Source organism: Macrosteles quadrilineatus, unplaced genomic scaffold, assembly GCF_028750875.1.
Source record: "Macrosteles quadrilineatus isolate MER2022 unplaced genomic scaffold, UCM_ALF_1.0 Scaffold_8__2_contigs__length_117827958, whole genome shotgun sequence".
In the NCBI taxonomy this organism is placed as follows: Eukaryota; Metazoa; Arthropoda; class Insecta; order Hemiptera; family Cicadellidae; genus Macrosteles; species Macrosteles quadrilineatus.
This window is the reverse complement of record NW_026542601.1, coordinates 49,928,235-49,954,476: the sequence shown is the minus strand read 5'-3', so window position 1 is coordinate 49,954,476 and position 26,242 is coordinate 49,928,235. Positions and strand designations below refer to the sequence as shown.

At 34.3% G+C, this 26,242-nt stretch overlaps 1 protein-coding gene across 2 annotated transcripts in view; it reads left to right on the top strand.

Moving 5' to 3' along the window:
- The first annotated feature begins 10,356 nt into the window (after positions 1-10,356).
- Positions 10,357-26,242, top strand: part of LOC129000814 (neogenin-like) — a 139,192-nt gene continuing 123,306 nt past the window's right edge. Inside the window, exon 1 of one of the 2 annotated variants that reach the window (XM_054427837.1) lies at positions 10,357-10,494. In XM_054427837.1, the coding sequence (XP_054283812.1) occupies positions 10,437-10,494 (58 nt within the window). In that variant the 5' untranslated portion in view covers positions 10,357-10,436. The remainder of the gene's footprint in view (positions 10,495-26,242) is intronic. The other variant, XM_054427838.1, reaches the window with a different exon arrangement.

Here is a 26,242-nt window from a genome sequence, read left to right as displayed (position 1 = left end):
TGTACGCCACTTTTTACTTTGTCTTGGGAGAGTGGTTTTAACCTCGGGTGATTCGGAACCCGCTATGAGTTGAAATGGTTTAATTTAAAACACAAAAATAAATAAACCTCATGTGTGTTTTCCTTCTATTTTTCATAGCAAAACAAATACATTTTACGTCCTTTGCAAAATATGGTGTTTACTCGCACTATCCAAATTAAATATAAAATGTCCTACATCTCGTCCTTGGTAGGGTTTCTTGTGTCAGCGTGTCGAGCGTGTCTTTTGTCAATGCAAAGGCCTATCCAGTATGCAAGACATCAACAGATTAGCAAAGGCAGGCGTGTTTGTGAGTGATGTACAGTAGCTGTATACCTTGTAAACTTTATGCAACCAGTCAATGGTGTCCGTAGTCTATTTCCCCTAGCGCGCGTTTTCTGACACGTCTGCTGTACTGGTACTTGGAAAGCTTAGTCAACAAAGGCTGATACATGTTGTTCAGACCAGCCGTTGACAGCAGCACAGTGCACTGTATCAACATTTTAATTACACGCAGATATACTACTCAGTTGTTTCTGAAGTATGACAAATGATATTTAGATAAACAGAATCTCAGAAGTGACAAATCCCTCTAGATAAGACAGCATTCGAATCTTGAAATCCATTTGAAACAGCGATGTCATTCACCCCGCATAAAATTAGTTAAGTATTTTTACCATCGTACTTTTAGTAAAAGATTAAGAACGGAACTCTTTAATATGAACAAAGTTTTCCTAATGTATTATAACACGTTTTGTGGATGTATAAACATGCATGTTAACGTTGTACCCTTACCATCGAACCAAGACGTAATCGCTCAGCTAGAATACATTGGTGATTGGGGTATTCGAACCCGAGCCGCAATGTCAGAAGTCCCGCGCTAACATTACTACGTTTTCAAAAATGTGTTCCTAGCCAATAACGATTGTTAGGATTTTTGTGATTTCATTTGTTCATTTTAAGCACAAATCGTGTTGACGTCCGTAAAATACTGAAAATTCCTATTATTTGTAAGGTTCAAAGAATAATAAAAATAATTAAATTTATGTGTACTTTACATTTTATGAAATGTTGTACTGACTTGAAACTTAAAATTAAATAAATCGTTTGGTTAAATAATTTTTAAATATTTCATAATTAAATTTTTCTTGGATATGTACTCCCTTGCGGCTCATTCTGTTTTAACGTCTCGGTGGTTTTTAAAATGTTATTTACATTTTCCCTAACTAGTGTGTTTATTCTGCAGAGCTCGGAGATACTGTAGTACAAATCGTTGCCTTGTACAGATTGAGCAATCTACATTACCGACTACAGTTCCGTTCTTATACACTCTAGCGCTAGTGTTGCCCGTAGTTGTTGCAATTTCCAACAGAGGGAACTCGTGTTACCTCAAAACATTATCTAGATAGAAAATTGAACGGAAAAGACAAAACTATTGTAAAAACTTCATGTCACGGTTGGACGACAAAAAAACTTTATGTTTAGTGTTTTAGCATGTCATATAATTAGTGTATTGACTATTGAATAGTCAAAGGATAGGGGAAATAACCATAGATCACTAGCGTGAATCAAAAATAATGTTTAAGCCCATGTTATTTATTTTTTATTTCACCTTTATTACCCACATGTTACAAATTGTAACTGAATAAACCAATTGAGAAATTGTAATTGTAGGAGTTGTATGAAGTTTATTAATTTAGCACGAATTAAATTTATTTCAATGAATTCGTAAGCCAGCCAAGTTAAAACTATTGTAATAAATATGCCCAGGGGAAAAGGATGTATGTTGCAGTTTAAAATAGAAACAATTTACAGAAGAATGCTACATCTATATAATTAATACGCTACATGAAACTTTGTCGGTTGAACTCCTCCGCCATTTCTTAGCCGATTTTATCCAGTGACGTCTCATTGGAAAGAGCGTGTCGCGGAGATTTGCAAACGCCTTACATTTTTGAAAAAGTCCTTGGGCTCTTCCCCAGTGGCTTTGAAGGTTCCCATGTTATCCTTATGAAGAACATAATTGTTTACATTTTGATCAGCTGTATAATTTAACTGCTGTTGTTTATTTTTCAATTCAATGAAACGCATTGAGTACATTTATGTGCTCGCTGATTTATTTACTATTTGAGTTTGTGTAAACATAACCCCCAAGATGGATCATGATGTTTGTATCTTAAATTTGTGTATTTATCGCTGTTTTGTTTCGCTATGACAGATCGTGTTATGATTGTAACTTAAATTTGTGAATTTATCGTTGTTTTGTGTAGCTATAATTTGTTTATTTGTTGTTTTTTTCTTTTAAATTCCTCCGACGCTACTACAACGAAACATAGACAGGAGGCGTAATCGTGATAATGACCGCAGCTACAGAACAGTGACACGTAATAGGCTCAACTATTAGGTTAAAAATGCGCCCTAACACTACCCCAAAACAACTTTTCGTGCTCAATTGGCCCTCTTTCAATGACCTGTGTTGCCTGTACAGCGAGGCATTTTGAGAAGGAGACGAAAACCGGCCGGAATGCTTTAGGTTTATCAATAACGAAGATAAACATGGTCTGAGTTACACACCGGTAATCTTTGAGTTGACTCTTTAAAATTCATTGTAAATATGACTGTTATTCGTTTTGAAATAACTCCTGTAATACTTTGCAATTGCTCGAATTCGAGCAACATGTACACTAGTAGTTATTAAATGCCTACTGGATACCAATCCAATACACATTATATTGCAGGATGTTATCACTTGTAAGAAACAGAGAAAAGATTGGTTAGCTAACATAGAAGATTCTTAGGAACACCGTGAGTTAAACTGTTACTTGGTGACTGTGTCAGGTTTCTAGGAAATAACGTGACAGAGACACAACATGCATACAATCCTGTGCACTAACTTAACCACTATCAGGCAAGAGCGTTAACTTGTACCTAGCTTTTATGTCAAATAGACATGTTATTCCCATTTTCTATTGATCTATTTTACCACCGATGGTAAGAGCTGGTTGAGATATTGATAAAAAAAAGTGTTCCCGACACATATCTCACGTATTTTTTATTTACAGAAACGTGTTAATGGAGTTTTTTCGATCCTGCAAACGTGTCAGGACCATCGAACACATAATATGACCCTGTTTTTGGAAATTTCGAAGACACAGGCTGCATTGGACGAGTTGTCACATTGGTTACACAAAGTACATTAAATTTAAATCAAATCAAATCGTTTAATCCCTTCAAGATACATGAATTCAAGTTACTGCGTCTATAAGAATTCTTTCCAAAGTGACATTGATACATTTCTTGCTTCCATAATCAAATTAAGTAAACCACATCGGTGTGTATCCATACAGACAAGTTGCATGATATTCTTGCACAACAAAATTTGATTTAAACTAAAACCAATCAAGAGTGGTAGTAATTCAAAACTATTAATTGGAATACAAACTGTTTACGCAATACATTTATATTATATTTAAACAAATGGTCCCCAGCTCTAGGGAACAGCTTCAAACTCCACGATGGTTAATAATTGAAAATAAAACTAAAATGAATAAACTGAGAATGTTTATCAAGCACCGTAGAATGTTTAACAAGACACAAAAATACCTTATACTAGAAGATTAATTAAAAAACTTAGTGAAATAAATCAAAAAATTTAAAACCGATTATTGTTTAATGTTAATGTACCTGTTAGTGTGTTATTTATCTCAGGTCAAATGTAATTGAAACATTTTCTCATCATTTATTTTTTATGAAAAGCCTGTAAATAAATTATTGTTCTGAAAAACAATAATTAATGCAAGTAGAAATTGGTTTCCCATCAATCCTTCTGCATGCAACTAACGTTCAGAGCATTGAGTCAGTAGAATGAGTCAGTCTTAGCAATAGTTAAACAATGAACACTGATCATGACCTTAGAAACATCACCGTCCCTATGTGGAACATCAGTAAAACAGTCACACTCATATGAGTATACAGACATGAGTAAGAACTTTACCGTCAGAATGATGTCACAGGTGAAATCGTCCATGACTTGACTTGAGTGCAACATTGACATTTAACAATTGTGTACAATAGAGGGCTTAAATCTGAGTGCGAAAACGATTTGTTAAATAGTTGATAAAAAAATGTTCCGTCATACAGCAACAACAATTTATGTTTTCAATTATACATGTGTTGTTGGGCTAGAGTAGTTCTTTTTATCCCTAGGAAAAAAGAATAAGCTTGCGTTAACTGTGTGTTTATATGACATTGTTATATTGTTGATTAAAATAATCCCAATAAAATTCTAGTATAATAGTATCGTTATTAAAATGTCTTTGTGTTAATACTTAATATTGTGTTATATTGCATAGCAATACAGTGCATAGCTTTATGACGTTTAAGCAAATTAAAGTTGTCGTAACCAGGCCTAAGTGATGAAATAAACTTCATCAGTTATCGTTACGCCTTTGAAAAAAGGATTTGTCTAAATAAATCATGTAAATTTTACATGTACATATATTATATTCCATCTACAACCTAATCATATAGTAGTCGTAACTAGTAGTAAATAAATACATATTTTAAAGGCAAAATGGGTATAATATAGTATTGCTGAAACAAAATACTTTCTAACTACCGTACACATTTAAGCAAAGATCGCTTAACAATGTTAAATCAATAATGAACTGTCCAGTGTCCAGTTCGAAAACTATTGAGTTAAGTCACGCTTCCTACTTTTGTAGGTAGATCGTACACCAAGAAGTTACCCAACTACATGTAATAAGGTAATAAGGTAGTAGATTTATGATGTAATAATGGACAATCTATTCCTTTCCTTTCCTAAAATTAGACTAGTTTTATAGCAAACTTGTATACAGGAGCACCGAGTACCTCAATTGCATCTGTACATTGAATGCGCCTCTCATGTCTGATCACCACTATAGATGACCTATGTGAAGTTTATCCCTGCATCGCTTGTTCAGTTACAAGAATCTTTAAATAAAATTACTGAAAATACAACAAGTTTTGCACTTGAATTGTCTATACAGTAAAAACCTGTATTTCTAGCCCAGTGCTACTGTTGTATCCGTCGCTCGGTGCATCTGAATTGCTAGCTCGCCGATTGCAGGCGTTCCCTGCAAATTGTGTTCACCTTCTGGTACTCTATAAAATAAATACATCTCTGACTAGAATCTTATCATTTCAATAAATCAATACAAATATTTTACTGAAGTAAATATATATTTTAATAAAAAATCAACAATGAAAACCTTTATTATAATGTTTCTGGTAAATCAAGAAGTGTGATCAATTATTTTTTTTATCCCTTTTTTCAAGGTTTAATTAAAAATATTTCATGTAATAATTATTTTTGATCATTCATTGTATTTGGAATTTTTGTTTTGGCTTTGGATTTGATTAATCATTAAGCCTTACATGTAGATTGGCGGAAATGATTTTGATAGAGGAACGCTACGAATTACTTTTTCCAACCCAACATAAATATGTGAAAATAAAATCTGTTTGTATTCATAGTACCCAGATTAACGTTTTAAATTTTTAGATTTAGGATTGTTCAAGACCTTTTGAAATACAGTATACTAACCTATGATATGTATTGTTATTATATGTTACTAACCTCTTGTTTTTGTGGGATTATTGATTAAATTTCCAAGTAAAACTCTACCAGTGGTAATTATAGTAGATTACTTGCTATAACATAAACTACCCATCGCCAACAATGAATATACAGTACTTGTATAAAATCAATATCATGTTCCTCTTTTAAAACCAAACCATTTGAAAAATAGTCCCATAAATCCATTACATTTGTGATTACAACAGGGAAATTAAGCTATATTTCGGGAAAATTTGTAATCATAATGTCAAAACTTTTCTCTGTGGCATGGCAGTTATAGCTCAGTTGTAAATGAATGAGGTAGTTAACAAAACACAAAAACTTTAGTATTTTTCAACGGCCCTCTGACGGTTGGTCAATATCAAACCAAAACTAACAACTTCGACATAGACACTGAACGTCTAGTTCATGCTTGTATGTTTAAGGTACAATGCAGCCTTTAGACATAAAACACCACTACAACCTGTAGAACTTTAAAGCTGGCGCTCTACTCAGCACTAAATATCACATATGATATCACAATATCAGTAGATAAAATATCAACTTCAAATCTGGGTCAGGTGTTGTATTTCAGCCAAAGTGCAAACCCTGGCATTTTGTGAGACCCGACAAAGGTTATTAGATATCGCGTCAAGCATGACTTATTAGTTTTGGCAGAATAAATGTTAAATACAGGAATTAAATACAAGACTATTTCTAAATGTCGCTTTCTTACATAATACGATTCACTTATTTATTTATTTTGTTCTCGTAGACCTTAATATTTCTTTATTCACCTCTGTTACATTTATAAACATGCAATATGTACTCAAAATTATTCTAGTTTGGGCAATAATTAATTTTAAATATTAACTTCAGATATTGCAAGTGCATAATATTGTACAATCTAAGCTTGCTTTGAAGTTTTTCTCATTTTAGGGTAAAATTATACGATGTGTGCCTTAAATAGTGATTTAAATTCTAGAGGATACCCCCTGGTTTATAAATAAATCACATTATTTTCCCAAATTCATTTAATAATTGGTGAAATGAAAATAAATAAATAATGCAAATCGTAACACGCCTTACTCATATTTATATTATAAAGAAACTTACCTTACACATCTCTACAATGCAATCCATGCTAAAACTGTCCACATAGTTGATCTCCTAAGGCTCCAAACATCAAAAGTCTACCCTCTTACAGACTAATGAACACTTTCATTACACTCTAATAAAACCCAAACCATAAAATAACACTTCCCAATCAAAGTGGTGAACTAGTGCTAATGGACTATAAACAGAGGAACATGGGAATATCAAAATAAAAGGGTCGCCGAAGATGCAAGCTAAAGCAGTCAGTTGGAGGGTAAATTGGCCATATAGATTATAAACATCCATCCAGGATATCAATGTATCCTGTTGTACAGCTATAGGCTTAAAACATACACTCCTGCTTAAACACGTCAACTTCTACAACTAACTACCGACAGAAACAACCCTTGATTTGTTATCACCCAATATTTACGATAGCTTGTTACAGGCTTTGGTTGTGTCTTACTAAAGAAAAATTTTTTTAACATTGACTTGGAATATTACAATAAACTTATCACCTTATTGTAACATTTTAAGCCAGTTTTATGTGTGTTTCATAAACATTTAAAGTGTCCTGAAACAGATTCTTAAACTAGAGTGTAGTCCAGGTTTTTTAACGTTACTTCACACTTGGCATAAAGTTTGGCATTGTCATTTAGATTACTGTAACTCCATTGGTGATTGGCAGAATTTGAACCCGGGACCTCGGTGATAGAAGTTTCTTGCTCTAGAACAGCTTGCTCCCTAACGCTATAGGGGCAAAACTGGGAGTACGTTCATTTGATGTCTCAATTCAATCATCGGTAAATGTGTACTCTAGATCGTTTAAAGGTAGAGAACGAATACATACCTGGGATGAAGCTTCCTCGAATACAAACTAATACTCTTGGGATGAAGGTAGCGCCTTTTAATTTGAATCGATCTTTGAGGTATACCCACATAAAACATACTCCTTATCTAAAGTTTGGGACCTGGAGACAATTTTCCCTGTGCATAACAAAAAGCAATATAACTTTATCCGATTGTGTACCTTATGACAGCTGCAGACTTAGGATGGTTTCTACAACGTTTGTGAGTAAGTGACTTAAATAGTTAAGCTCATCTGTATAAACCAACTAAAGCCATGAAAAAAATCATAGTTGCAAAAGCCTTTTGTAGAGTGTGTTACTGTCTAAAATTGTATTTCAATGATTTGTTTTTGTCATTTCAATATTTTATGTGACATAAAATTGAATATGCTATAGTTAACAAGAAGTTGTCATTCAAGATGGGCTCAATGAAAGGCTGGCGTATTTGCCAGATGTCCGTCATCAACATCAGCATTTCGTGGCTCAATTCAATGAAATGTCTTGTTCTATCTACAAAAAAATATTATAGCCAACCATTCCTTGGCAATTAATTAACACACCGTTCACCTCTTCAACATATGTTCGCCGTGTGGTCTATGACAGTATGACACCCACTGGTCATAAATAACCAGCTGTTTAGCTTCCTCTTGAATCACTTACATTTGGACCGGAAGTGGTTTTTAGCGCGAAACCCGCAATAAAGTTAAGAACTAAAAATAATTGCAACTCAGGTTTCTCCGTAAACAGCGTTGACTAGCATCCCGCTTTTTTACATTTCAGTCGATGACAGCAACAACAGTGACGTCATCTTGGTTACCCGCCAATCTATGGTGGATTCCCGCCAAAACTGTACCTCCTCGCTTCGTATCACTCGCTGTAACGCCTCTAGAATGTTTCAATGAAAAGTTGGGTGTTGAATTTTGTACATATCAAATCCATTGTTATGACTGATACAACATTAGTTCAAATTTAAAACCATTGCCTATGGTTAGAACAATGTACATTCTAACATAAAGTTGTAGACGAGGTAGTTTAGGATTGGATGTTGTTTGTGTCATATAAGCTATTTGGCAAGAATGAAAAAAATTAAATAAATTGATAAAAGAATATTATACACAGTATACACAAACTAAGAGAGAAAATAAATACTATACTGTAGAACAGTCTGTATAATGGCAAATTAAACTATGTTGTTTTAAGTAAAAAAAATGCTACAACTGGTTCTTATATACAAGATGTGTACTTCGGTATCCACAAATCAATGATAAAACGTAAAAGTCCTTTTTTCAATACAATGTAGTATTGTTTACAAATCAGTACTTTTTTAATTATGACTACCTCAACTAATTATTATTTTTTTATTGTATGAATCAAAATCTTCTTTATTTAAATAATACTTCTAATGTTTATTTGTAAAACTAATCAATCAATTAGCTAGTCAATCAAAAGTTTTTTTTATTGAATTTATAAATGAAGAAAGCTTAATTTAATATGTGTTAGAATAGATCACTTAATCGATTAATTTACCATTATAGCTCATACAAAATCCTCAGTTTATTTTTCAACATTTCTAAACCACCTTGTATTGCGAAATTTTGGTTACGTTCTTTATTTGGATGGACTCACTCGAAACATCAATCGCGAAATGGAAGTTACACATTTCCTTAGATAAGAACGCGCGTAAAAATGTGATTGTTCTTTGCGTCATTAAAATTATCATCATCTATGTATTCATCAGTGATAAAACTGATTTGTCATAACCGCCTTAGCAAGATGTTAGTCATGTGTCCATACAGTATACACATTTAGTTACAACGAACAATAATCAACGCCTCATAGCAATGTTTTTCTACCTAATCGAGATAGGGTTATACGTATAGTCTACTGTACTTCGAAAATTGGTTAACTAATATCAAAAAGTATTGTGATGTTGAATATTGTGACAATAGAAAAAGCTATTTATATTTAAGCTACACACTGTAAGTGAAATGTACATATTGTTGACGTTATGGGAGTGGTGTGAAGATACACTTTAGATTGGTATGCTGCAAATTTAGATCATATCACACAATTCTGAAGCACCCTAAGACTAAGTTAAGAAAGTTACATTTTCTATAGACTTCGTCCAACAGATCTTGAGGAAGTCTTCGACGTATCCTATTTAGTTTTGGTTCGCCAATACTGAAAATCCAGAAACATTGCATAAACATTTTAGATATTTTAATTAAATGTGGATCATGTGGATTTTTCAATGGAGGTCTCAATATACTCTACTCCAAGCTCTTCGTGTTTATATTTGTGTCTAATGAACCAGGGATGATTCACAGCACAGATAATATAACCTCTACTAGTAGGGGTTATATTAACTGTGTTCACAGTCATTCTAAGAATTTTGCTTTGGATCACTTGCATTTTGAATTGTTTATTTTTTTACAGCCAATCCTCAGATAGGCAATGCATTATGTTATTAACTAGTTATTTGTAGATCAAAAGTGCACAAGCCAGTTTTAGGGAAAATTTTCTATTGATCAAAGAGAAAATTGTTATTTAAATCAGTATTTTTTCGTACACATTTAACATGTGTTGTAGAACTACTCTACAGTTTGTTAATGCGGGAATGACGAATTCTGCTGAACTGACAAAAATGCATGCTTTATGACGCTTCATACTACATTGTATACGTAGAATAGTCGTCTGATTCATCCCATGCATAGTGGTATCCCTCTCCGCGCCAAGTGAACGTGTCACCAGCAGTAGTGTAGGGAGGCGCACCATCGCACCACGCCGCGCTCAGTTCAGTTCAGTCCGCCGCTGATAGTCGACTTGCTCAGGTGTGTGTGGTTATTGTGCTGTGCCGGCAACTTTATTGTTCAACCATGAATCGTTCAACGTTCTGGCTTCTGTGCCTCTTGGGATGCGCCTTATTCAATCAAGGTAAAATTATCTATTTTTTAAATAAGTTGTTTAACGTTTTTTTTTTACGTGAATCTCAATCGGATGGGAAAGTTTTGTTTAAAAGTTTGATTGTGCATATGACCGTGTGAAGTGTTACTGGTAGTTTTTTAATAAACAATTTTGCGTTAAAAATTTTACATTTTCTCTTAATAGTAAATTATAAATTAACAGTAAGTTGGCTTACTATGGGAAATATGAGATATCGCCCACACGTTTTATGTGCAGTGATATAATATGATTTTAATAAGGCTACTTATTAAAAAAGCAAAATTTTGAAAAATATTCTTTTAAAGATTGCAAAAGTTTTAATCTTTTCCAATGTATAGAAAATACATTTTTATTTATCATCAAAATTTAATAAACACAGATTTAAACATTTAATTGCACATTATGAAATTATTTATAAAACTAATGTGTACTATTCTATCTGTTTTCGTAACATGCTGTGTTGTGTACAGCTTTTGGAATTATTGTATTCCACATTCCACTAACTAGACACAAATCTTCGTCACATACATCTTCCGAGCAAATCTTTACCTATTCTGCCGTGAAATTGATTCCGCACACAAAAATAAAATTAGCATCAGCCTCACATAAATTTTAACCATAAAGTATAAAGGGTATTCGCAGACCTATTCCCCAGACCTACCCTACAAAGGGGTAGAGGTGCCGATAGACAGACTAGCCGACTCACCCCAGGGAATAAAGGGATGAATTAATATATTCACAGCAAACCTGACCTAGGATATATCAAATAATGTAACCCCTCTCGGTGTTGTGATTATTAGCGATGGGGGACGGAGTGGGAACTGAGAAGGACAAGAGTAGACCTATTTCACTATTGCCCAAAAAGTAAAAATATTTTTTTATTCTGAATTTTATTAGTACTGTATTGGATATATTTTGTCTGTACTATCTTTTGGATAAGGCCATAAATACAAATCTAATGATTTGGCCATATCAATAAACTGTTGTAAGTGAATGATTAAGTCATCAGGTACGGAGAAGAAAAAAATTAACCCATATAATTAATGTTCAATGAGCAAAATTGTTTTTCAAAAGTTTTAAATTAAATGTGTTTTTAATATTGTTTGTGAGTATGTCAATATGTTTTGTGAGTGTGAAGGCTATACAGTATACAGTAATTACAAGCAATAACATCTATATATAAAATTGATTTTTCAGGTATAGTTTCGTGAGTAGGGAACGAAAATTATGTTCGAGTTATAACTTTTAAGTCCAGTTTTTATAATTACCTACTATTTTAATTCAAATTTATGAAATTCAAGAGCAATAATATAAGTGACAATTTGAAATAAAAACACACCAACGTACCGCAACTGTTTGTATTTCTATCGATTTGGCTGTCCGGCATTTAATAAAGCAAAACTAATTTCAGTTTCGTTTAGAACTCATTAATTTATCAAAATTAGAGCGTTCTACCAACTGCTTCCGTTAACACTTCATCATGAGCGGTGGCAAAAAAGTTAATGCGCGGAACTGGCGGACAAAAAACTTAACCGCGTGTTCGTGAGAACTACTTTCTGGGCCTTCGAAATCAAATCGAATGTCAACAATAAATATCATAGTTATATTAGTTACCTCCCTTTGTTACATGTTTATACCTTTCAATTTTCATTTATCAATTTCAACAGATTCTGTCTTTACGAATGTTACTGAAAATAACAATTGTAAACCACGACATATTGCATTTTGTAGTTCCCAGGCGTTACTAAAGTTGCTAATATGTCAGTGTTATCTATAAAGTGTTACTATCTTTGAGCTATCGAGAGTTATTGAACGATAAGACTTTGCAGGCATGAGATAACTAAGATAAAACTGTTCAGTAATGTAGTTATACCAACTGTTGTGTAAAATATAAACATCTAAATTGTAAACTATAAATTACCAGTTTCCAGCTATATAGATTCCTTTATTTCATCAATTGATAGTGTACTCCTATCAGACAGAAGTACAAACAAGAGAAGTAACACTTCTTCTCCTGTCTGTGACAGTAACTCCTCCATATAGAGGGCGGGACTGCACAGTGCACAGTTTGATGGATTAGGCGGTTTCCTTCTTGTTGCATCTGCAAATTAAATGAGACCGTAATTTCAAATTGTTATTCAGCTGTCGTAAAATTTGCATAGCAGATCTATCGTCTGCATCCTGTTGACAAAGCTTATCAAATCGCTTATTTTTCGTAGTTTGTAGAAAAAGTTAAGAAGAATTTGCTTTTATGGGCTATTGTACTTTATCTTTTGGCAAGAAGATAGAAATATTCGTGCTTTGCGGGGTTATTAAATGGTTTTCACAGATTTCAGAGTGAGCTGTTGAGGTCTTAAAATACCAGTTCCTTATCTCGTGTTGTTATTCACACTCAAACAAATTTTTCTAAAGAATCTTTTCACGGATTATGTATTTTTTCTCAAATAAGTCAATGAATATTTAGTGCTTTACAGATAGCTGATATGAAGCTTTTTTTATTTTTAACTAGACATAAAAGGTGCTACGGTTTTCTGGGGGTCGTCCTTTTAGTTTTGATTCTTTTAATTAATACTCATCTTCAGCCGGAGTCTCAATTGAAATTCTCTGAGTGGCGCGAATATTTTGCAGAAAGGTGTTTATATAGTGAGGTGTAGCAAATGAGGTATCCTGAACATTAAATTTACCACTGACCTCTTCGTATTAACGTTAAAGTATAAACAACTGTCATAAAGTACATTTTCGGTAAGCTAAATCCTAAAATAAAATTGTACAACATATAATGTCCTCTTCAGCTAAACTAAGATATTAATTCAAAATCGTACAATTGCATACTAGATTTTAACCCAGTAATTTACAAGTAACATAGGGACACTGTGTTACTTTACCAAAGAATGCAGCCAAGAAGGCTGTGTGGGGTGAACTGACGTGTTTACCAAGGAGTGTAAATAAGACAACGTTAGCCCAACTGTCGGTCTATTTAAACATCCTTATCTCAGATACTGATAACATTCCCGGCCCTGTTAATTACAACATTACACTCCTAAATAACGCAACTATTTACTACGCCGTTAACTACAGACATTGACTTTGGATATAGCCAATATACGTGTGTGTTTTATGTTCAATTGCGACTCAGTGCGTTCATGTCAACTGATGTTGACTGTTTACAGTGTTCTTAAATCCGTTAATATAATAACGAAGGTCAAGCAGTGGTTTAAAACATAATATGATTATTTGGTTAAGCTAATAAATTTAAAAGTACGAGGGTGAAATGAGTGAGTAGGACTATTTAGTGAGAAAAACAATGCTAGTTTCTAGCATTGAATTTACCTTGATCTTTAAACATCATCACCGCAAACTAACATATTGCTCCAGTTATTGAGAGTTCAGTTTTCTCTGAGTGTGTTTACAACAAATATTCCGTACGTAGGCTTGGTATTCACTGTCACAACTCGATCGCTTGGCAGAGTTGCAAATGCAGATACAATGAGGGGGTTTGGCAAATACCCAATGAAAGCCGGCTTTCTTGCCAGGGAAAACTACTTTTTACTGGTCGGGATGTGGTTTAAACAGTAGTTGGTTTTCATACCAACAGTCTAAGCTAACTTAGAGGAGCATGTTCTTATATTGCCAATAACAATGGCTTTAGTTATGTAAAAACGGTTTCTGTAGGCGTATTGGAGAATTGAAAATCTCCCTCCACGACGTCCCTCCACCATACGCTATTCCTCGGAACACAATTTTGAACCTTAAAAAGGTACCTTCATAATATCTTAAAGTTGTCCACCCCAATTGATATTGATATACCAAGGAATTCAAATTAAGAGTTGTTACGCCAAAAGTTTAAGTCCTCTAAACTTTTACTAACCATACTACACTCACCCTGACATTTTCACAATCAGAGAGAAGCGTATATATTCAGAACTTTATACAATTAATATAATTATTCACACAATGTATTACACACATGGTTGATTAACAGCTCGTCAATTAAAATTACGACCACTAAAATCAGTTGAGATGCATTTAATAGTTGATTATTTAATTGCGTACATGCGGGTTTGGCCCTGCGGGAGTTTGTTAAGGGCCTTCTGTCGTTCTTATAGACATAGCTTATTAATATTGATACAATACAGTATTGAGAGAGGTATTCTGCCCTTGAGAACTCGAGTTCATATCCTGCAAATCACCAATATTTTTAGCCATGTAAACTTGTGGTACGGAGCTTTCTTTTGAGCTGTATGTCTATTCATCAACTAATAAAGTGGTATACAGTTAACCTAAGAGAACTATCAGTATATTGAGGGTCTCATTTTGAAGATCTGTGTCCGGGAAGTTTTTAGTTCAAATACCGACAACCACCACTGGCTTTTTTCCTAAGTCACATCATTGACTTTGTCTTGAAAGGTCGGCCAGCCAGTCTCAACCACGTATCATGTAAACAAAAGAGGGGCCTACATATATTTGTATCTCAAGTGGTGGTATACATGTTTTGGCGATCTCCCTGCACTACAGCACAGCCATACAGTGACGTTTATGTAAAAGTTCATAAGTATAACGATTGAACAGTTATACAGAACAGTTTACTTTTAAGAACTAAGAAAATGTATATTTCCAAAACAATTCAATACCTGACGTTACTCAAGGCTTCAGCATCATTCTGCTCCTGTGGCTGGAACGAAATCGGCTACAAAATGTAAAAAAAACCCTCTGAAGATTCAAAGACAGGTGTGCGAGGACCGGTTGGCGGTTAGCATCAATGTTGGAGACTTTTTTTGTCTTCCTCTTCGCCAGATATGACACCGACAAAGACTTGTGCCGAAGATCGCTAGAGTGAGCTTTTGTTCTTGTTTCACTTCACTTCAGCAAAAAGAATACTTACACTGACATGACTAGGCCTACTTGTACTATAAAGAGTAAACACGGGTTGTATGAATGTATGAATGAGTGTACACAGGACTAGCCAATAAGTAAGTACCTTTCTATTTCTGATTGATTGCTACCTTCACTTCACATTCAAAAAAATGTATGTCTAGACAACAGTCAACAACAGAAATGTACAGTGTAAAACGAAAATGTATACAGAATTTTTCCACGCCCTTAAAATTGATATCTTAACAGCTTGTCTACTAGATTTGATTGGAAATTCTTCCTATTTTATAGGAAAATTCAGTTAAATGACAAAATTTAAAATATTTGTATTATTACTGTTTTTTATGTAGCACTAAAGGTTTGTCGCATATTAACTATAGTTTTGCAAATAAAATTCTACGTCTAGCCCTTTTGTGGACAACGAAACATTACTTTCTGTCTGAAATATCCACAATAGTGCACGTAGAAAAAATCTTAATAATAAAGCCCAAAGAATTTTTTTAACACATCTGGGGCCCTATTTTTGAAATGGTTGACAGTTGAGTTGACTGTCGAGTCATTATATTTCCAATCGTTTCGTATTTTTGAAACGATTGACGGTGGACTTATACAACCAAAACTACTCAACACCTATCGAGCTGTTGAGTGGAGGTTGGCTGCACTTTCTTCTTCCTCTCTTTCGGCAAAAAATTACTCTTTTTGAGTCGACGCCATATTGTTTTGCTATTGCTTTAATTTACTAATTGCGATTTAGAGGTTATGTATTTGTTGTCAATGTCTTAGCACCCAATACTTTATGCAATTGTTAATTTTATTTACTGTGTCAATACTAGAGTATTTAATCTATTTACTTTGTTATAAGACTATTTAATTTGTTTGAAATACACTAGGCATACTAATTGAACTTATTAAAAGATAATTATTGTAATTAGACCTATGATTTTAGGTATTAAATATTGTAGTAGAGAGAAACAATATCATAGTTTGTTTCAATACCATTCACCTAATAAAGGGATCAAATTAATTTAAGTTACGATAAGCTTTCAGTGCAATGGCAAATAGCCATAAGCTTTAACCTAAATAAAAACACAATTAAAAATAACATGAAACAAAACGATGAAGAAAACTAAAATAATGTGATGTGTTCTGAAATAGATACGAAGAAAGCAAATAATAATGTATTTAGGATATGCCTAAACTTATAATGAGCTACACCATAAAACAAACAAACATCCATAGTAAATTTTATTGTTAATACTGTACTTATAAGTTTATATAAGGTACTTTTGCAATCACTAAGATTAAGCAAGACATAACCTCAATCTCTCAAGAACGGAGTTGACAGTTTACCTCAGTATCTCGAAATATGGTAGATTGAGATTAGCTGTAGAGTGTAGGGTAAGAAGAGGTAAAATCGAAGATCACAAAAACTATGCATTGTGATTGGTTTAAAATGACGTCATCTGAATTTCGGGCGGTCGTATGCTCTACATTTCCAAAACGAGTCACTCAGCATTGGTTTAGCATTAGCGCGCAGGTCGTTTTCTAAGCGGCCGAACTATAGTGATTTCCAACTCACTTCCAAACTGTTGAATTTCAAAAATACCAAATCCTGTTGTTGGTTGAGTTGAGTGTTGACTGTAGAGTCAACTGTCAACCATTTCAAAAATAGGGCCCCTGTTATCAAATTATGCTTTAAAAAAGGATAAATAAATTCTAATCTGAATAATTTATTTTACGCTGTGGTTCTACATACAATCGTAGAGTCTGTTAACAACTTTTTTAACTATAAAAAAAACTACAAACATAATCTCCAACACCTCGAATACCAAATGCTTGGTGCGGCGCCCGCCTGGTCCATGGCAAGAAGTGATAACTCCGACTGGGGTGAGGGTTACTGACCGGTTATGAATGAGTTGAATGAATGAGCTCTTAGTTACAACGCGAGCCAATAGAATGAACTGTTGACGGACTGGACTGATGACTCTTTTGGATTAGTTCATCTTAATTGCAGCGAAAATAGCCGGTTTTTTGCTATGGAAAACTATATCTAGAATAGATTGGAAAATGGAATTTTCAACCGTCTGGTGGTTCTTCGGTTATTTCACTTAACATATCCAAACAAATTCTTTTACATATCATTTAAGGGTTCTTGTATTCGCTGTCCTTATGTTTATTACATATTTTATTATGAGAGATTTCCTATTCATTTATAAACTCAAGTCTACCTACGGGGCCAATCAAATTTTTGTAGGTTTATAAATAACCTTGATACTACTTGTAAAAAAGAATTAAATAGTTTTTGTCAAGTACACTATTTTTTTTAACTCATGATTATCTTCAATTTGAATTTTTAAAGTGTTTGGAAAATATTTCAGTTATGATTATAATGTAAATATAGTTACCTGATTTTGATTGGAAACAGTATTGCTTTAGTGCATTTGTCTGCAGTATTTCTTGTGATACTTGGTGAAATTGATCAGTTAACCACTTATTCTTATTTAAATTTTTTATATTTTCTTAATTTATTTTAACCAAAAATCTATATGACTGCGGGAAATGAGTTATTAATTAAGTTGCCTATAATTGTCTGCAAGTATACATCTCTGTTGGATAACTCTGTACGTTGTTCAAGCATCCTGCAAGTTGTAAAATAAAGGTTATTGCAAATGAGTAACTGATTTGTTTATCTTTATGGTTTCAACTATAGGCAATTCAACTATAGGTAATTGTAACTTTTCACAATTGAAACATTGCCAACGCGTGATAAGCGTGATGCCGTCATGAGAATCTTAATTTCTGATAATAGATCAACGACCGCGTCTGTGATAAGAAGTTGCTCTGCTCCTTATCAATAGGCAACCTTATCGATACGCAGAATCGGTCATCTGTTATCAGTGAGTTAGTGCGTGAGCTACGCAATCGTTATCTATAACGTATGCTTGGAAAAGATATAATTTGGCTAGATTGGTAGCTATATTTAACACTTTTTGAAAAATCTTAATCGATAGCGAGTTACTAATTTTTTCACGTTGGACAATAGCATTGAGTATATACCTACTCAGTAGTAAGTGTTCCTAGTGTGTAAGTAAGTGTTGACTTCGGTTAATATTACCTCAGTACTCTGAGCTATTACCTCATAAGCTTCTGTATTCATTGCTTTTACTTCGAGTTTTAATTAAAAGAATTATTATGACATTAGTTTAAAAAAATGTTATGAGAAGATTCGTGAATTGTTTTCCAATTCGTTCTTTTGAATTATACACTAACTTGCCAGGTGGTAGTTTAAACACAATTTAGTTTGCCTAACTTTGCCCATTTACTATTTTAAAATAAACTGTGACAGCAAACTGGCACATACTTACTCCCATTGGTCTAACATTACAACTTAGCACCCTACTCTTTTATAAGGGAAACCCCTTTCGATTCTTAAAAATACAGTATGGGAAACCCCCTACTAAATAACTTCGCGGACACTTTCCACTAGATAATTTGTAAAGAATGATAAACACCTACTTTGCCTATCAATGACCTACATTGTGTTGACCTTTTTACCGCAACATAATCGTGAATGATGTGCAGATTCGGGCAGCAAAATGTGATTTTAATAAGCTCTATTATCCCGTCGCAGGGGGAGGGGGAGGTATAATAGTGTTTGTTTAGTCTAGGGAGGGCCTCACAATATGCGGTTGATCAGAGACAGCTGACAGCTGTGGTGTGTTGTAGTTGTCAAAATCGTTATCTATCCTTAGATAGGACGAATGGTATTGAGATCGTTATGGTACGTCACTCTGGACATTGCGTCATTGCATCTCTGATTTATATAGTATTTTGTTGGGTGTAATACGTATTTAGTTCCAGGGAAGGGGTTGATTATGAGGGATTTAGGTTTTAGGGGGGTTACTGTTTTTATTACCAAAAGTAAACAATTTCATTCCAACTTTAATCTTTTTTCCCATTTTAGAAAATAAAATTGACGAGGTAAAATTTAGACACCTACAGAGTGTGGAGTGTGGCAATGCAAATTACTTCTATCTGTCGGACACCTCAAATATTTTACCAATCCAAACTACAAGTACCTCATTAGTTTTAAGTCATAAGTCACCTATGGGATGTCACTTAACCCATCACTGTTCGACAACTGGGGTAGAATGGGATTTCAACAGCGCTATACTAGCTACTGTAAATCGCCGGATTAAAAATACTTATTGCTGTAATCACTCTCTTAACTGCCAACATAGACTAACGAAACAAAAGCTGCAAATCTACCAAAATTAGGTGCGTAAAATAATTGAAATCATTAAATTGTTCAACGTAACTACAATGTGAAAACATTTTCAAGGTTTGAACAACAGGAAGACGACGATTGTTGATGGAAATTCGACTCGGGTGACCTTTAGTGAACAACGAAACTGCAAGCAAGACATTTTTACATGCAACTGTGCAATGTAGAAACTTCTCGGACCTTAGTTGGCGAATTCTTTACACACTCTTCGACCTGGCCGTTTTATCTAGCAAAGATTGCATTTAAGTTATTAGTTCCAACGTAAAAGCTTATTCTAATAACCTTTAAGGCGATAATGATTGTAAAGTCATATTTTAAGAAAGAAAGATTCGTGTATACAACTTCGTCAATCCATTGAATATTTTATACAATATCAGACAATCTTGTTTTAGGCTTACAAAAGAATAACTTCGTCCATTTCTATTTCTTTATTCAGCAAAATTCGCTTCAAAGACAGACAATCCGTTGAGTAGTTTCATCTGTAATTTCCCTGTATATTTACCAAACAGCGAATGAGTGCCTTTAGATAATTTTTCTTGTTGGTTATGTATTTCTAGTTATAATATTATGTACAATTCTAGACTTTAATAGCTTTGCACCTTGTAAAGGGATCATCTTATAGTAAAGGTTCTTTATATTTTTAGCCAAATAAGTACTTTCTGTGGCAGGAAGATCTTATGTAAATACAGAATCAATATTCGATTTACGATACCAACTAAAAATTTACCAAGCATCTTCATGTCTCTTGATCGTTCATCTTTTTTCTGCACCATCTTCTACTGATTTCTCTTTTGTATCCCCCTTTATCTTACCCATCCTAAGCCCTTCTTTACGTTTCCTTTCTTCTATCACCATCAAATCCATTTTCCTTTCTTCTAGTATTCTTCTCAAAAGTACAAACCACATGAACTTAGTGTCCAGTTTTCTGTTCACGTTATCTTCTACAACCCCTTTTCAGACCTCCTTATTCCCGACTTACACCATCTTTACTTTGTTTCCATGTACAGTAGGATATACATTGTAATACAGACATACTAACTATATATCATATATCACCAAAAACAAAGTAGCCTACTTATGCAACTCCATTCAACCATTCATTCATTTTGCTTAAAATTCCACACCACGGGACGTCAAACCTGTGGTGAACTCATGAGATTTGTGAATGAACCAACACATCCACATTTCCACAGAGGTTAAAGCCGTTGAAGCCCAGGTAACCTAACTGTCCGAGCTGGCTATTTACATGCCATTTACATTGAATATCTCACCATTGTGCCTTCGCTGACTTGTTACTGTCCTTTGTCCATTCTTTTGTCACTTTGGTCTCGCGGATTTGAGTCTGTCACTTGTGTTGCACTTTTTGCATCACATAAGGTTGTTGTGCTGCTGATTGTATAGATTGTGTACCATACAATCAGTGGGGCTCTTAAAGTTTTTATGTCGCTCATAATTCTGAGGGCCTTTCAACGGAGTGGCATTAGTCCCTACACATACGTATGTATATTTTGAATACGAATTCTTCGTTTCATTTTTATACTTGTGATAAAAATGTGATTTCGTGAATATTTCTCACTTTATTTACATATTTTTTTAATTAGTCAGATTTAAGTCAGATTAAACAAACACAATAATCCAGACTTCTGTACATTGTGAGAACCACTTCATACTCTTTTGTAAATATCCTTACACATTTGTCGACAATAATACTATTATATTAATATTAATTCTTTCTTTGCTCTCTGTTTTAACGGTCAGACTCTAAGTTAACCTTTTAACCTATCTGCAACCTACAAAACCACTTGTAGTGTTTGTGTAGGTACTAGTTTTTTAGGTATTCTTGCTAAAAATTTTAGGTAATTTAAAAACATTTTAATTCCTAATTTTACCTTTTAAAATCTGTTAACGACCATATCCTATCATCATAACCATCCTGGGTGTTTAAGAGTGGCCAAATTTACTGACAGATCGAGGATAATGAAGATAAATGACCTAGTGGGGAGTGGTTATCCAATAGAGTTCATTGGAAGGGTTATGGTTGCACATCCTGTCCTAAATGTGCATTCTGCATAAACAGTCTACCCACATAGCGCCTATTATGTGGGGTCGAGCGAATAGAATTAGAGTTTGTAGAGTGAACTATGTAACATAATCGGTTATAGATACAGCCTTGGTCTAAATATATAAGGGTATATTAGGAGTAATAGTATTAAGAACTGAGAAAAGGTGAGCTGTAGTGCTCGCCTCATGATCAAGTGGTTGCCGGTTGGATCCTTAAGAAAAGTTGGCTTATTATGGTTCAAGGCTGGACACAGTTTAAGCTCATTGTGCTTTTATACGTTTTCCCGCCTACAAAAACTGCAATAACAAACTATACAAGTAATTTTACACAATTTTACAATCGTCATTCAAAATTTGTACCTGTGTGCGTTGCTGTTAAAAGAAACAATTTAAGACCGGTTTTTGCAATGTAGTCTTTCTAAAACGATATTAACGCAGTAAATACGAAGTTTATTCTTAACATTTTTCTCTCAATTCGTTTGGATGAAAACTTTGTTATTTTTAATCATATTGTATTCACAGATTAGCATTTATTGTTTCGTTTTCACCCACATAACAAGTAGTTGTCGATATTTAATTTAACATTGATAAACACATAATTTCCAAAGATTGATTGTTGTTAAGATTCAGCAATATATAGTTTTAGGATAGTTATCAGTCTGGTTCTTGTAGAGGGTGAATGTTGTTTACTATTATTTTCATGTACTTCATCAACTTTTCCATTCCAACATAGTGAAACCATCTAGCTAGAAACTGTTTGTTCTTTCATGTTGTTATCACTTGATATGACTTTATTCCTGTTATTCATTCAGTTCCTGTTAATTATGTTAGTAAAGCAAACACTGTTACATGTACCCTAAAATAAGATAAAAGTATTAGGTAGACACTAGGACGCTGATGTTATTGAACCTGAAATATGTAAACCTTGATCAAAAGATATAATCCAAGTCACAAGTGACCAGCTTACTTCAAATGAACTTTGTTAACTTTTTGCAAGTACAAAAACTATCAAATTACGTGTTTATAAACAAACAAACAGACCGGAACATTAATAGCTTGCAAACTTCCACCAACATGTTGCAGCGTATTTAAGTTCCGTCTACCCTCTGTTTGATATAAAGTTACACCTACAAGATTGCCCTCTTCCAACAACAACATGGCTGCACTCTAGATGCATCTAGTTGGTGTTGGTGTCGCGCCAAATGACCATCTGGCTTCGACGTTGAGTGTTATCTCAATTTCACTTGGGTTTTTATAACTTTGATAATTCACTTGTGTTGAAAAGTTTCAAGTTTTCAATTCTTTGTGGTAAAGAACTGAAAAATGTGGTATGTTGTGGTTATGTTGTGGTAAAACAAATGAAAATGTTTATCCTACAACAAATGGGTTTGGGGACATTCGATATTTAGACTTAACAATGTTTGCTCTCCATACACAATTTTTTTTCCTTTCGCAACACTAATTTGCTCGTTTTCCTCTCAACATTTCAAAAAAAAGAAACATCAACTTTCTTTCTCGTCCTCCACACATGACTAACTATTCCTCACAACTCCTATTTTTCTTGCTTTTGCAACACGTCACTGTTTCTCTTCGCTCACAATTCTCACATTACACTTCTCACGAGAGCTATATAGGACATCAAAGGTTACATTTCCATATGGCGACTGGCAGTGTCGGAGTGTCGCAGGGTCGGCGCCAGTGTTATGGTGTTGACCCGGGGTCATATAGACGTACATGGACACCAAATTGCTGCTATTTGTCCATGTTGTTTGTCAAAGTCCTTGTTAGTGCAGTGACCTCGGGATGCATTTCCCACCCATAGCCTACCCAAAGTATAATCGCCCATAGTATAATCATATTGCTGATATGGAAAACATTAAGAGTTAAATAATTTATTTTGGGTACTGCAAAATACCTTTAACCATTTAATGACATTTGAAGCATGTAAGTCAGGGTCACGAAAGTGGAAATGTTTATGAAGTAATAAAATGATTTCATGCGAAAGCAGTAAGCACATAACATGTTTGTCGATATGACGGAATCGACCCCACCCCTCCCTCAACGAAGTCCAAACCCATAAGGATAGGTTTTTCACGAATTGCACATCTTTTCATAATTGTGGATTGTTTTAGCAACTTTCAAACGTAAAATGCGTTATTTAATGTTATCGTAGTGCGTATTAGGTAATTTTTTCATATACTGAAGTATATACAATACAAATCGAGAGAATTATTGAAAAGTACATGTATACTTCATGTTAGCATTTCCATTTAAAACCGTGTTAACCTGATCTAACCTGAATGAGGGTATCGAAAAATTGAAAAGAGCCTATAGAACATACTATACTCCCACATTTTTCATTCTTAATCATCAGTTTTTTATTTTTACGACTACACCAATATATGACTACAGTACAAAAAAGTGTTCGTCAAGCTAAAGTCAAGGGAAGCACAATGAGCCAGATGGCATACTGACTCACCCCTAGAGCCCCTGTTTGCTCCAGATTAAGTGGCAGTAAATGGGGCAGAGAGGGAATTCGGGGACACTTCCGAGAATCGGCTTATACCAATGACTCGGGTGATGACTTTGTCAATGGAGTCTGGGGTGCGATCCCTGATATATCACGAGAATCGGTCTGACAAAGTCAAAACCTAATCTGGGTGTAGGATCGCTGTACTATGTGTGATTTAGTGGAGAAGCTCTTATTCTACACTCCTGCTTTTGTTTTACAAATACTCCCCCTGAACGGCTGGAGCTATATGCACGAAATTTAGCACATACCATGGGTAGGTATAAATCTGAAATGGACAAATCGGATCACAGGGCTTTCCCCTACGTGGATTTAAACTTTAAGCAATTTAAAATGTTTAAATGGCCTAAAATGTTTGAGTGGGGCTTATGTATCTAAGGATACTCTGACTGTTTTGAAAATATTGATCGGTGGACCCAAAATATTGAATTTTGTACCCATGTAGGTGGCATTTGTATTATTGGTTAAATGGATAAAACACCATGCTTAATTTTATACAAATGCAATTTTGTTTTTAGTTTGTAACAGTTTTAGAAGCAGTAATCAATCCTCTCATTGACCAAAGGAATTTTAATTCTTCTCACATCCTTAGGAGAGAGATTTAAACTTGTATCCTTAATATTGAAATGAAATGAAATGAAATGAAAAATCCTTTATTTTTTCAGAATAAAATATAATATAATATTGGTGTATACGTCTCGGATATTGGGGTTGGGTCTTAGATTTTTCATATGTGAGGTTACAAGTTTTGTTTTGTTTATTCAAGGGGTTGCTATTTTATAGGCCTTGAACCACAAAAGAAACCTATTCTTTTACACAAGGGCCAAACTCAAAAACCCTCATTTGCAGCACAGCGAAATATACAAAACTCGTGGGAACCGATTAAATTGTAGAAACAACACGTTCAAATATTTACTCCCTTGTTACACAACAGGCTGTGTTGAACTGAACAGTTAATATTTGTGTTTCGTGCTCCCAACAATTTAGTGCACATTAGGCCGAGCGTCACAGGCAGTTTGAGCCCGCATGGTAACGACAGTGATTATTCATGAAATGTCACAGCCTAGTGTAAGTAACAAGGTCAATGTACACTGAACACTGACTATTACCAGTGGGTTAGAGAAGAGAGTCAAATTTGTACTAGACAAACTTTGGGTCATTGTGATTGCAAATCATAGTTTTATCATGTTCCAGCCAAAGATAATAAAATCAAATCTACACTATCGCTTATTCTCAGTTCCTAGCTCATAATAAAAAGCCATCTCTGTTAACGTCTCTATAGCCTGAAAACCGAGCTTACATCGAAGAGTCTGTTTGAAATTACGTAATGACAAATTGCAATAATTGTTTGTCACATTTTTGTGAAAAGCTAAATCATGAAAACTTAATCCTCGACAAGTTTAAAAAAAGTTTGATTTTCATTCTGGTGTGGTGAGGATTATATCATCAACAACCTCACAGCCAAAACAAAACCTCGATCTAAATTCATCCATTTTATTCCAGGAATATAGTTTCTCCAAACCATTATAAGATTACATCATAATACCCGCAAATTTTGATGTAGTATCTGTTGACATTTATGCGGCATTGTTCTGAGAGCTCTGCTCTAAAATAACAAACACAAATACAATCAGGCACAACTCCGAAACGTATTTCTTTGGAAGTCACTGGTCTGAGTTTTGCTTTTTGGAGCGATACCTGCAGCTAACGACGACAAACTCATAAAATTTTAGAGAAAATTCCCACTTTTATTACTTATATAACTACTCTATCCACAACAGACTTCAAGCAAACTTGTTTTTGCATGTAATTTCAAAGACAGCCACGTAACGTCCCAGGCTTGTATTCCTAGACATTGACATTCCTACGCGCCGCATCAGTATTCCTCGTGTTACCCACGGTAACCATCTCCTAGACATCTTCAGTAGTTGCGATGCAGCTGGAAGCCAAGCTCAGATATGACTCCCTGATTTGTTGCGGCTCCAGGAATA